The 14,294-nt window shown below is 51.6% G+C and overlaps 1 protein-coding gene across 1 annotated transcript; it reads left to right on the top strand.

Moving 5' to 3' along the window:
* The first annotated feature begins 2,751 nt into the window (after positions 1 to 2,751).
* FGF23 (fibroblast growth factor 23) lies at positions 2,752 to 12,314 on the top strand. The gene is made up of 3 exons (XM_004717648.1): positions 2,752 to 2,962; positions 9,480 to 9,583; positions 11,841 to 12,314. The coding sequence occupies exons 1-3, from the start codon at positions 2,752 to 2,754 to the stop codon at positions 12,312 to 12,314; spliced, it is 789 nt and encodes a 262-aa protein (XP_004717705.1).
* The last annotated feature ends 1,980 nt before the right edge of the window (positions 12,315 to 14,294 follow it).

The following is a 14,294-nucleotide window of genomic DNA, read 5'->3' on the forward strand; positions in this document are numbered from 1 at the left end:
GGGGGGGGGGTATGTCCCCGTGTGAGTCAGAAATGACTCCATGGCAGGGAGCTTGGCTTTTTTACACTCTCTGCTCAGTTATACGGCAAGCCCCTGGAGGATACGTCTGTTCGAGTGTTCACTCTTTGAAGGCCCTTTGCTTAGCTCTTCCTTGCACAGAGAAAGCTCTCAGTCGCTGCTGATGGCTTCTTAAGTGCTTGCCACCAGAAGAGGAAAGGCAGCGCTATCATGAGCAAATGTGCCTGAATGCTTTGCATCTCAGATCTGAATGTGAGCTGAGAGGTGAGGTACTCCGTTGATGAGCCTTTCTGTGGCCGTTAGGAGAGAAGACTGTTGCATAAATGTCACCCATCTTCTATCTGACCCACAGGAGACAATCACAATTGGCATTTCCTAGAGACAAATCTTGGGTAATGGCGTGGGGCCAAAGACAGGGATTCTCTGCCACAGCGCGACATGCCCCTTCTCACCCCGCTGGGAGCTTGGGGTGGGTTTGTACATTTAGCCAAGTGACTGGGGAGTCTACCGTCAGACTACATGGATTCACATCCACCCTCTTCTCCTTCGTAGATGTGTATCATTGGGCATGTTATTTAAACCCTGCATACACCCAGTTCCTCATCTGAATCCAGCTGATAAGAGCAGCACCCCTCGGAGTGTTTAGGAAGATGCAATGACTTCTTACCAGGAAGGCCCTTGGGACAATATAGGGACAAGGACACTCCCAGTGCATATTGTTGCTGCACTTAGTACAGAGAAAGGAAGCAGAGCCCTGGGCCTGGCTCTTTGATTTGCTTTGGGATGGGGCTGCCCAGCCTTAGCTCTCCTATGTCTCCGCGTGTCCAGTGCAAACACTGGTGACACCCAGTGAGGCCATTGCACAGAGCTTCAGCGAGGTCCCCATGAGCGCAGACATGTGCAGAGGCTTTATACCCGACGGGGCTCTGCATGCATGCCGGGTGACAGTCCCTCCTGGTGCCTGCACCTGCAGGGGTCACAAGAGAGCTGCGGTGGCACAGTGGTTAAAGCACTTGGCTCCCATGATTGGCCGTTCGCATCTACCCACCATGTCTCTGGGGAACGATGTGGCAGTCTGCTTCCGTGCAGATGACAACTTTGGAAACACTATAGGGCCGCCCACTCTGCCCCATGTGGGGGGGGGGTGTCACCATGGGCCGTTGTTGTTGACTTGGTGGCAAGGGGTTTGGGAGAGTTGCACGTGGCATGATGCTTTGTGGCACAGCTACTTATTTTATCCGCCTGCTCCACTGCAGCGGGGGCCCCTTGAGGCCAGCCTCATCCCACCACCACGTCTAGCCTGAAGGCTGTCTGGGCCACAGACTCAGGAAGGGGGAAATCAGGAGAACGGCCGTCTTCTTGCATGTGTTTCTGTAGCTTCTTCCCCATTAGATGGTATATACCATGTCGAGCACACACACACACACACACACACACACACACACACACACACACACACACACATCAGCCCATAGCTTCTCGGGGCGGGGGACAAGGAGGTACACCTACAAGCAGCACCTGTGAGGCAGTGTCCAGGCTCAGGAAAGGGGCCCCTATTGGTGGACGCTGACTGTGTGGACACACCCTGTCCTGCAGCCCTGGGACCCTTCCTGAGCTCTGATGGACTCTGCTCGCTCAGCAGCCTTCCAATCTGCCCGAGGTTTCTGACTTGGTCTCCCAACAATTGGGAGAGAACAAAATGACCGGTTTGGCGGCCAAACTTGGCAAATGGAGAAAGAAAATCGTGGTGTTTTATAAAGCACCAGTGACCATTCTGCCCGTACTGAAATCTTCACCAGATGGTAACGATGGCTGTTCTAGCCCTGCCCCCACCAGCCCCCCTCTCTTTCATGAGGTGGGGGTCTGGGAGAATCCCATTTGCCTAATGACATCCTTTATTTCTCCATCCTTGGAAACGTCTAGTCACTGGGGTGATGCAAACAATGGCCATGCTCAGCTGCTAACCACAAAAAGTCTGGCAGTTGAAGAGTGCTCCTCAATGCACCTTGGAAGAAAGGCCTGGCCACCTATGTCCAAAAGACCTGTGCCATTGAAAACCCTCTGGAGCAGAGTTCTACGCCGACACACATGCGTGCGAATCAGCTCCACACCCGGCCGCTGGGTCCGGCTCTCAAAGGACCTACTCGGTTATGCACCGAGAAGGTACAGACGAGGTGCCTGACAGTTGGGATGAAAGGGACCAGGGGAAACCAAACTACAAGAGCCTCAGAGCCTCCGTGGGAGGTGAATTGCACAGGAGCCTATTGACGGCAGGAGTGAATCTGGATTGTTTTCTTTGGGTTTTTTTTCCCCCCTGAACCGCTGGCTGCCTTCACATTTCCTGGTGGAAGTGGGATAGGTCAGCAGACAGCCCAGGACTTCAGATAACTTTTGCCCACACAATGACTTTTCAGAGCGTTGGCTTGAAATTGAGGTGTGTGTGTGTGTGTGTGTGTGACCCAAGGGCCTCCCATGACCCCCAGAGGTCTCGGCTCTCTTCAATTGGGCTGATCTCCACACAGAGGATGTGGACAGTGGAACTTTTCCTGTTTGATGTCACACTGCTATCCTTTAAAAGTCCGAGGGGCAAAGGAGGGAATCCAGCCCTGCACAGTCGCTCCAGGTACCCACGAGGAAGAACAGGAGGAAAAGGCTGAGAGTCACGACCATCCAGCAGAGGCAAGGAGACAGCGTCGGGTTTCAAACTTGGCTCCAGCCGTCCAGACAGCCAGGATGTTGGGGGCCCACCTCAGACTCTGGGTCTGTGCCTTGTGCAGTGTGAGCGCCATGTACCACGTCAGAGCCTACCCCAACGCCTCCCCGCTCCTGGGTACCAGCTGGGCTGGCCTGACCCACCTGTACACGGCGACAGCCAGGAACAGCTTCCACCTGCAGATCCACAAGGATGGCCACGTGGACGGCACCCCCCACCAGACCATCTACAGTGAGTAAGGGGCTCCGGGCGGAAAGAAGGGGGCGCTCTCTTGTGAGTTCATCTGCACGGGGCTTGGGAAAGCCTTGGCTTAGACTAGACCAGAGATGAACCCGTTTCCTATTGCTGGGGCTAGAATCCACTTATTTTAACCCTGGGGGAAGATTCACCCAACTTCTGAATTCCTGATCCCTGGATCTCCCAACACAGACCGTTTCTGTCCTACCTGAGCCCCTCCCACAGAGCCCCCTTCGCCGTGCTCTGTCCAGGGTACAGAAAGGACGGTGAGGAGGTTGAGAGCAAAAGAAGCCAGCGAGAGAACAGGATGGGCACCGAGCTTGAGCTCATGAACTTGGGACTGGACTGGCTAGGAGAGACGAGCCCAGGGGCCCTTGTCAAAGCTAGTATTCCGGCCTCAAGAAATCTTCTTGGGAAGAAGGTGCTGTGTGGGTGTGTGGTCTGGGTGAATCTCCCCTGGGTTCGGCGGTCCTTTTTGAACCCTCCCATCCACCTGTCTCCTCACGTATCCAGCAGGTCTTTACTGGGGGCTTCAGGGGCCCAGTTTGGTCCGAGCTGTGACTCTCCGTGGAGCTGTAAGGTGTCCAGCCAGGTGTAGGCTGGTGACATCGAGTCTATTCCGAATCAGGGTGTCCCCATGCACGTCCGAGTAGGACTGCGCTCCGTGGCCTTCTTTCTCTCTCTCTCTCTCTTTTGGGTGTGTGTGTGTGTGTGTGTGTGTGTGTGTGTGTGTCTGGGTTTTTTAGGACTCTAGAATATTTCTCCAGGACGAGGAAGGAAACCACAACAATGCCCCAGGTTTTCATGTTTCTGATGGTTTCAGGAGTAGATGGCCACAGAGTCTTTGGGTAGACTTGAACCTCTGAAGCTGACTCACAGAGGAGCGTGTTAACCATTCTCACTGCCCAGCGACCCCCTTCACCGGTTAAGAAGTCTGTGGAAAGGAGGTCCTAAGCAGTCAATCAATTAGCTAGATGTCAAATGAGAGCTCACTGTACACAACCACATAAGGCTGCAAGGGGCTCTGTCAGAAGTGGTGGTAAGAATGCGAAGGTTGTCGGTTTGGACCCATGAGCAGCTCCACAGGAGCAAAGAAGAGGCCATCTGCTTCTGGAAAGATCCCGACCTCGGGAACCCAGGGGGCCGTGCTACCCTGTCCTATCGGGTTGCTAGGAGCCAGCACCAACCTGATGGTACTATGTTTGTTTTTTCGATGTGATTACAGGGTGGATATAAAAAAATATATATATAGCATCTTCTATTTTAGAGGGGCATGTAAAAATTACTCCCAGGACACAGACTAGTATAAACAGAGTCAATATAGATCAGACTAAAGGGATAAAAGACGATCACCATTTCTGCTGCATGAAACAAGACTCTTTAGACAAATTGCGATGTGCTGTTTATTGCTGTGATCAGTGACCCCGTGTTTTCGCGGTTGCCTTACTGTGAACCAGGGAGGCACTGTGCTAGGAACGAAGACTCCGGAAACCTGGTAACGAGGAACATGCACAGATGGGGGGTCGGGGGGGTCACTCCAAATACCAAACAGGTTCCACAACGCAAGCGGATACAGTCTCAGATTCAAGCGCCAACATCTTAGAAGCCAAGGTTTGAGCACCCTTGGCGGAAGCTGGGCTCAGTGATGGCTCCAGAGTGCTGCTGGTTTCGATCCGTGGCTGTCCCTCAGAACCCAGAGTGTGTCTGGGAACCTGATGGTGTAGTGCTGAGGCACTGGGCTGCTAACCGAAGGCCAGCAGTTAGAAACTGAAAGATGAGGCTTTTTTTTTTAAACCCCTGTACACAGAGTTTCAGAAACTCACCGGAGCAGGCTGAATGGCTGGATGGCAGTGAGTTTGTTTTTTGAGACATGCTGAGCCCAAAGCTCAGCCGTTTGAGCCCCACCGCTGCTCCCCGGGAAGATGAGGCTGTCTGCTTTCCTCAATCTCTGCAGCCTGCAACCCCCCAGACATGGGGGTACAGTTCTATTCCATCCCGTAGGGCCCCTCTGAATCAGGATTGACGTGATGGCCGTGGGCAGTGGGTGATGGACGGTCACCCTTACGTCCACTGCAAGATGATGTGATGCAGAATTCTGCATCGCAATCTATCACGTTGATTTCCGTAGATGGGAATGTGTCTAGAATGCTAAATCTCTCTGCGGACAGAAGTCTTCTAAGACACGTTTTCCTCAATCAGCCGAGAGTCAAACAGCCCAGAGAGTGTGGTGTGTGGCACCCTCAACGTAGCCAGCACTTTCCATTCCAGAACTTTCCCCGCAGGTTTCCTCTGGAGTCAGACCCAGATGGCTCCGCTCAGGACTACTTTAAGTGATTGAAAAGGACTAAAAAGCCACAAAAGGAATAGAAATGGATTTTAGATTTTTTGTTGTTGTAGAAATGCATGGTTTTAGTTGTTCTGATGTACAAGGATAAACCAGTTAAGCATGTGTCTCTGGAAAGATGCATACTCGATTGAGAAGCGAACCGGGGTGGGAAAGATAAACTTTTCCACCTCATCGTTTGTGCTACCCAATTCCACCGTCATGTGCGATACACACGCACTCACGCACAGAGAAACCCAAAACATATACGCTAAGATAACAAGTTACCCCACAGGAAAAAGGAGACCTGACACATATGGATAGGCAGCATAGCCTCCCTTTGGCCATAGAGCCTATTTTAATTCCTATGCCCCCTGAGGGACAGAGTAGACTGTCCTGTTTTCCCTTTATGGAGACAGATTGCCACACCCTTCTTCCTTGGAACAGCAGATGGACTGCAGGCCTCCTGGTTCTAGGGAGCATCACCAGGGCTCCCGGTTAGTAGCATGGGTGCTTAGCAATGACTAGATGCTGCACTAGTCTTTCTCAGATATTTAAACCATTCACTTGTATGGTATGTGAAATAGATGTTGAGAAAATGGTTTTTAAGATAGCCGAAGAAGGATGTGTAAGCGCCTTATCAATGAATGCAAAGCAGCGATTTTCCTCTTCCTTCTCCGAGTTCCTTACATGTCCGATGGAATCTGGTTCATCTGATTAATCTGCGTTGTAAATTCCTGTTTCATTGCTTAGCATTCAGCGGAGCTGGCTAATGGTTTCTGATAAAAGGAAAACATCTGTCTTGGAAAGTCTGTAACTTCCCGAGGGTTCCGCAGCACTGACACCAGGGACCCCGCCCCTCTCTGTCCCTTCTGAAACGAATACAGCTGCCTCCTTATGCCCTGCGGTCTACGCTGTAGAAACAGAAGAAATGCTTCTGATCCCCGCTTTATCACCGTGGCCTGGTATATTCACTACCTCCAACTTGCCCATCAGCCACACGTGTCTTCACTTTGAAGCTCAAGTATTTTAGTCCCTCTTCATAATAACATCTTGCTTTCATAAAGCACTTTGTCTCCGCCATCTGCGTTGTCCTTGGCTAGTCTGGAGAACAGATGGGAACCGAGCGCCTTTGACTTTCAGAACAGAAGTGGAGGTGAAGTGGCCAGCGGAGCCATTACTAACCTGTAGAAAGTGCCCCATAATAAAGCCCTGGTGCTGTAGCGGAAGAGCCTTGGTGGTCAGCAGTTCAAAACCACCAGCCACTCAAAGAGAGAAACATGAACCTTTCTACTCCCGTAAAGAGTTACATTCTCAGAAACCCCACAGGGGCAGGCCTCCCCTGCCCTCTAGGGATGCTACAAGTCAGAATCAACCTGATGGCAGTGAGTTTGCTTTGGAGTTTCTGGAGGTGTCCTGGGTTACTTGATGGGCTGCTAACCACAGAGTCAGCAGTTCAAATCCACCAGCCACATGGCAGGAGAAAGATGAGGCGTTAAGCTCCCGTAAAGATTGGCTTTGGGGCTTTGGTTTCTAGGGGGAAAACAATGATCTCATTACATCCTCAAGATGGCTCAATGATGTAAATATTTCTGCCACCCCTACTGTCCAGCCAAGAAAACAGAGGCTTAGAGGACTTAGAGACCCGATTCAAGGTCACACAGATGGTAGCTGTCCTGGAGGGCACCTTGACCCCACCCCCCAGGCTTTCGCACATGCCTGCAGACACCCTCCATCAGGAAGGATGTCCATTGAGCCCAAAGCCTCTGGCAGGTGGAAGTGCCCCCAAGGGAGCTGCTGTCTCTGCAGCTTCTCGCCTGGAGTCTGGGGAGACCCTGGAAGTAGATCTCAGGAAGCCCCAACGGGAAGAGGTTTGGCCTTTCTTAGCTTTTCTAACTTTCAGATTGGCTTGTGTCCATTGGTTCAAGAACTGGTGGGGCAGCTGCTTCGAGTGCCTCTGCCGGTTTCCTGACTCCCACTGGGACTGGCCACGAGAACTAGAGAGAGGCGTGCTTGCTCCCTGCTCACCCGACCCCAAACATCAGGAGTCCAGGTATGGGGTTGCCACCGACGACAGGCCAGCACAGAATTTAGCATGATTTCCATCTGTTTAGTGGCCTTCAAGTCACGCTTGCTACCATTATCCCATTTGATTTCAGAGTGGCCCAGGAAGGAGGCAGGGCAGCTATTATTCTTCTCATGTTACAGTCAAGGAAATGGGTTGGAGGAATGAGTTGCCCAAGGCTATTAAGTTCCTAAGCAGCAGAACTGGGATCCAGAAGCAAGCCTCCGGATTTCCTGGGTCTGCGCTCATTCCCTGGTCCACTCAGGGGCACCAGGATGCAGGGTTCCCACGGCCTACATAATTTCTTCCGGTATTTGATTTTGTCTTGTCCATACTTCAGCTGGAGGGAGGGGGAGATGCTCGAGTCCCTGGCCTGAGTTCCAGTTCTGCTAGAGTGCCTTAATCATTTAAATGAAGATCCTATTACTAATACCATTTACAGGATGAGGATTACTAATACCATTAACTATTACTAATACCATTAACTAATACCATTAACTATTACTAATACCATCAAACGGAGGGGCGGGGCGAGGAATGCCTTGTCTTCTAGTCTCCTTTGCCCACACACTTTCTGAAGCTCCCTCCGTTACGTTGTTTTGAGAATTGAGAACATGAAGCAGATCCAGGATCTAGAACAACCCGCTTCTGATTCTTCCTTACGCTTTTCTCGGGGCTTGCCACCAAATTAGCCAGACCTTGGAAAGACGCAGGAAGACGCCATTGCGCCGTAAATCAAGTAGCCTCTGCCCTCCCACACCCCTACCTGCCTTCCAGAAGCTTCTCCTCCCACACCGGTCATCAATGACCTGAAGGACAGCTGACCCCAAACCCCTTGACTAAGCCTCAAACTTGGAAATGAATTACATTTTTTCTGTGGCTTTCTTTCCCCCTGTCTTTTCTTTCTGGGTTCCTTCTCAGCTCCATCCCGTGTCCCAAATCATTCCAAGCTCAGCCCTTGATAAGACTCCCTAACTCAACTCAAGAAGACGCACTGCCATCCAGTCAATGCGGACTCATACTGGGTTTTCCACAACTGCAACTGTTTACAGGAGCGGAAAGCCCCCAGTCTCTCTCCCGCAATGCTGGTGGTGGTGGGCTCAAACTGCCGACCCTGTGGATTGTAGTCCAACACGTACCCATGACACCACCAGCTAGTGTCCAATTACTGCCTGTTTACGTTCCTCCAAAGGAGTTCTGGTGGTGTAGGGCAGGGGCTCTCAACCTTCCTAATGCCTCAACCCTTTCATACCGTTCCTCATGTGGTGGGGATCCCCCAACCATAAAATTATTTTCATTGCTACTTCATAACTGTAATTTTGCTACTGTTATGAATCGTCACGTAAATATCTGATAGTCCAGATGTATTTTCATTGTTACAAATTGAACATCATTAAAGCATAGTGATTCATCACAAAAACAATAGGTCATTATATATTGTGAACTATTTATTTCTAATGACAAATCAATGGAATTTTGTCTTGAAGCATGGTGTAGAATGGGTAACAGTCTTCACACCGGGTACTCATGTGTGGGTGTATCTGCATGTGGGCAGACCCGCCTGGAGACGGATAGAGGAGCAGTGTCTCAGTTCCTAAGACCATCGGGAATATGTGTTTTCTGATGGTCTTAGGTGACTCCTGTGAAAGGGTTGTTCCACCCCCAAAGGGGTCGTGACCCACAGGTTGAGAATCACTGGTGTCGTGGGTTACGCATTGGGCTGCTACTGAAAGGTCAAGCAGTTCAAAACCACGAGCTACTCTGTTGGAGGAAGGCAAGGCTTCCTGGGAGCTCCAGTGAAGAGGTACCGTCTTGGGAATCCGTAGGGGGAGTTCTACCCTGGCCTCTATGGTCCCTGGGGGTCCGGATCAACAGGATGGCAGTGAATTGGGGGCTTGGCGAAGCCACACCACGAGTTACTGCACTGGGTGACACCAACCCCAGTGACAACTGGCCGAGTGGGCTGGACTTGGGCAAGAAGAGAGCAGAAGCCAACACAGCACTGGCAAGCAACGACCCGGGCAAGCAATGACAAGGGGAGGGTTCTGCAAAGCCATCTCCACTCCGGGAAGCAAGGCAGAGACTGTGCGAAGGTAGGATTAATGTGCACGCTCTCTCCCTAGGTGCCCTGATGATCCGATCAGAGGACTCTGGCTTCGTGGTGATCACAGGGGTGATGAGCAGGAGATACCTGTGTATGGATTTCAGAGGCAACATTTTTGGATCGGTGAGTCTATCTGAGTGCTGGCCACCATTGGAAAACATGTCAAATTGCGTTGTTCGAACATACCGTGGTCATTGACAGCTTAAGGCCCCCATTTGCACTGTACTTAGAGGGTCTGCTATCACTGTGTACTTTATTCAGGGTATGTTGCAACTGCTCAGGTTCACACAACTGCGGTTTCAACCTAGGCCATCTGGTTCTACAGCTCATGCCCCTAACTTCTCTTCTATACTGCGCCCTTGGGGGCCCATTTCTACACGCAGCACAGCACTGTGTCTGTTGCAGCAGGTGCCCGGGCCGCTGGGTTCACATTGTTGAGTAGAGCCCATTAGAAGAGCTGAGAAGCCACCTACTTGGGCATCTTCTTGATCCTGTTTCTGGGACTTCTCATTTCCTTCAACATCAGGTCCCTCACCTGGAAGAAGGGCAGTGAGAGGGATCCTGTAGCCTGCGGAGCTCCCTCTAGTTTAAAGATCTCCAGTGATCTCCGTCACCATGGTGACTAGATGGCTATTCAGATTTGTAAACACAAACTTCTCACGTGGATGCTCCAGGCATCTTCCAAGGGACTTGAGAGAGTGCTTGTAGATCTCTTTTATCTCAGGAGCCTCACCAGGGAGTCCAATCGGAAATGCACGTGGGCCAAGCCCTTTTATTTTGCTCATTGCTGTGGCTTTGTACCTCCCCCACTCTCTGGTCCAGCGAGGACAATACACAGGGATCTGTTGAACAAACACAGAAACCTACAAGTAGCCCTCGTCGGTAAAACACCTACTTCACAGAGTTGAACGCAATGTGTTGGCTAGCCAGCGCTACCCTAACCGGAAAAACCTCCACAGGTGGCTTCGGCAAACACACATTTCTTCCAGTTAGGAGGCTAGAAGTCAGAATGTAGGGTGCTGACTCTCGAGCCAAGAGTTCTCTGTTGGATCTGGGAGAAGGCCCTTGTCTCTTCTGACCTTCTGTTCTGGGGCAATCTTCATGTGGCATGGCTCTATCACTAACCGCCACCCCCCACCCCCACCTCCTCCTCCCCCACTGCCCCATATCAACTTCCTCCTACCTCTGCCTCCTCCATTTACATCTCAAAAGAAATGTACTCAAGATACCCCTTATAGTTGTACTCAACATAATAAAGAGAACCCACTCTCAAATTACCATATGAGGGGGACTATACACCATTTGGGGGTACACCATGCAGCCCATGACATTATGTTAAAGTCCTAATAGGAACTCACAATCATAGGTACCAGTTGGTGGCAGAGTGAGAATTCAAATACAGGTCATCTCTTGCCAAAGTTCAAGTATCTAAGCCCCCAACTGCAGGTCTCACTGATGGTCAGACCTGCAGTTCCATTCGACCCACAGAACGGAGCCCATCTCAGTTCTCCAGGGAAGGGGACAGACCTGAGCCAATTTTCAGCCGGAAGAGGACTCACCATGGTAGAGTGGGGGAAAAGAATGTTTAAATTAGCCCGCTCTCTAGAAACACACACACACACACACACACACACACACACACATGCAGGAGTGTGCTAGCTCTCTGTGCTCCTGGTCCGGCGTGCCACGAGAAGCCCTGCTGGTGTGGTGGTGACACTGCTAAGCACAAGGTCAGCGGTGCAAAACCACAAGCTGCTCTACGGGAGAAAGACGAGACTTTCTACTCCTTTAAAGAGCTGGTCTCGGAAACCCCCAGGGGGCAGTTCTACCCTGGCTTCTAGGGCCACAAGGAGTCAGCCTGGCCTGGATACTGGGGTGGGGGCTGGGGGTGGGGGTGGTTGAGGCATGCCGTGTACCCCCCAGGCCACTTCTTATGGAAGTGAACTGTGCCTGCTATTCCCAGAAAGTCCTTGGGGAATTTGAAAAACATGAGTCAAAATCCGTTCCCCCCAGGAGGAAGCCCTGATACTTCAAGACCCCCATTGGAACACTCAGGTCCACCCGTGCCTACCTAATGGGAGTTGTGGAATCCTTGGGTGGGGGCAAACAGTAAGGTATCCAAGACTGAAAAAGTAGAGGTTCAAATCCACCGGAAGGCCTGCCAAGGGGCTCTGAAAGACACGGGGTCACCATGAGTCGGAATCAGCTGGGTGGCAACTGGCGGGGTGCCTTGGTTTAACGGAGTGGTTGCCTAGATGCATGTACAATATGTGCCAAGGTGGCCACTCAGGGCACTGCCCAGGGCTTCTGGAGGAGTGTGGGGCTAGGAGCTTACAAATTACGCTGGGTTGCTTTACCTACACCACTTTGGCTCTTCCAGCACTACTTCACTGCGGACAGCTGCAGGTTCAGACAGCGGACGCTGGAGAACGGCTATGACGTCTACCACTCTCCTCAGCATCATTTCCTGATCAGCCTGGGCCGGGCCAAGAGGGTCTTCCTGCCCGGCATGAACCCGCCGCCTTACTCCCAGTTCCTGTCCCGAAGGAATGAGATCCCCCTGATTCACTTCAACACCCCCAGGCCCCGGCGGCACACACGGAGTGCCGAGGAGGAAGTGGAGCAGGATCCGCTGAACGTGCTGAAGCCCAGGCCCCGGATGACGCCGGCTCCAGCCTCCTGCTCCCAGGAGCTGCCCAGTGCCGAAGACAACAGCGCCCTGGCCAGCGACCCGCTGGGAGTGGTCAGAGGCAAAAAGCTCAACACCCATGCTGTGGGCATGGGCGCGGAAAGATGCCGCCCCTTTCCCAAGTTCAGGGAGACAGGAAAGGACAACTTTCTAACCAACCCTTGAGCAAAGTAGAGCAGAGAGCCAACCTTTGAAGCCTGAGTGATAGTTTCACTGCCTTCCCACCCCATATACCACCTTCCTGAACAAGAAACCCCAATACAGGTAAACTAGTCCCCGTCCTTCCATGAAGGGGGAGGAGCATGGATTGCTTCTTTCCATATTTATTTTCCCTGTGCCTCTCTCCTTGACCAGCTTAGCCAAGATCCCTGAGGGCTGGGACACCCCCACCGCCCACCCCAACCTCAGACCCCCAGGCGCACCAACTGCTCTTGGCATTTGCCATCTGGCTGGACCTGGTAGCATTTGAGTTGGCCAGCTTTGGGGCCTGGGATATTCACAGGCCAAGTAAGCAAATTGTTGCAAACCCTAATTCCAAGCCTTTGTTCTCCTTTGGGTATTTGTGTGGAAGGGCTTTCAAAGAGATTGGTGGTCGGCTGGTCAAAACTTAAAGGCTTACTCTCAACGGAGGCGGCAACCATGCTAGAAAGCAAACTCAGCCTCCCGGGACTGAGTAGGAAGCGGGTGGCATACTCATGTCCTCTCCCTGTGGCCCTGCCTCATTCCCCAGTGGCCCACAAAGGAGCTCTGCCCCTCGAACTTTAGTGGATTTGGCCCGTGAAAGCGTTCAGTCCATGAAAGCCTGCTCTTGCCGCATGCTTTCAAAACGGCAATGCAATTCCCACCCTGCTGAGGGGTAAGGACAAAGCCTAGATTTCCAGGTGGCATAGCAATCCATTCTAGATCAATTACAAAAAGATCACTGCTGGGGACCACGTCGCTGCTCTGGGCTGGGCTTTCTGTAGACTGTCAAATCCTGTCCTTTTCCTAGGCGAAGTGGCCTCAAGGGCTTAGTGGGAAAGATGTCCCGTTCCAAAGTCTAGGAGTTATGAAAACACAACGCTTGTCCGCCAGCTCACTTTAGCACAGTCACAGTGGCTAACCACTTACTTTGAGCGCTTTAAGGCTGGCACTTGGAGCCTCCATCCATTTAGAAATTTGGGGGGGGGGTTCTTAAATGAAGACCACTTTTGGTCGTAGGTGCCTAATTGTATCCCACAGAAAACGAAGCCTCCCTTACCCAAGAGCGGAGGGACACCAGAATGGGCCCTTGATACTCAGCCCACAGGCCGCCTTACCCTCGACTTCCTCCAACCAGGGGCCTCGATCTCACTGAGCTGAATATGGACCAGCAAAAGAGAGTTCACGAATGCTTTAGGCCAAGTCACCTTTCATTTTCCTTCTTCACTGCCACCCTGGACCAAGCCTGAAAAGTCAACCCATCCTTCTGTGCGTCCCAGCAACGCACACGGAACAACTGGTTTTCCTGCTGGCTTCCAGTTGCGCCTGAAAGCCCGTATGCTGACGCTCTAAAACCATATCTAGGACCAGACAGCAGGGCCTGGTCAGGGTTGTGGTCTTCATGCGACCCATGTCCCATCAGAGGGGTCCCACCTCACAACTGGTGGAAGTTAGGCAAGCCTGAGAAGTACCCAGAAACTCCCCCAAGGACTTTGGTCGAGCACTGGTGGTAACCTCCTTCCCAAGCATCACTATCACTGCGTTGTGTTCTCTTTGGCAGAGCGAGGGCAACCCCTACTATTGCCCATGTGCCCTAGCCAGTGGCAATATTTATTTATTTATTTGGAAAATTTTTGCCTATCCACTCGATATTTATAGAATGGTTACCCCATCTTGTTTCCTTTCTTCTGTTTGAAAGAAAAATAAAATTTATCTCAGCTTTGGTTCGCTTTTCCTGTCTGCGTTACCCCATTAAAAACGGTCAGCCAACGAGAGTAAAAGGGATCCTTGGGTTGGGGGAGGTGGGGCGGCATTGGAAAAACAGGGAAAGCAAATTGGAAAGAGGTGAAGAGAAACGTTAGGTATTCAAAATCTCCCCCAGTCATAAGCAGAAGCTACTCAGCAATTTGATCAATCCGATCAGAACTCTGAAACACACAGGAAACCGATCATTGCAAATATCTG

This window comes from Echinops telfairi, unplaced genomic scaffold (genome assembly GCF_000313985.2).
Source record: "Echinops telfairi isolate 266 unplaced genomic scaffold, ASM31398v2 ScPeMD7_7479;HRSCAF=8517, whole genome shotgun sequence".
Classification (NCBI taxonomy): Eukaryota; Metazoa; Chordata; class Mammalia; order Afrosoricida; family Tenrecidae; genus Echinops; species Echinops telfairi.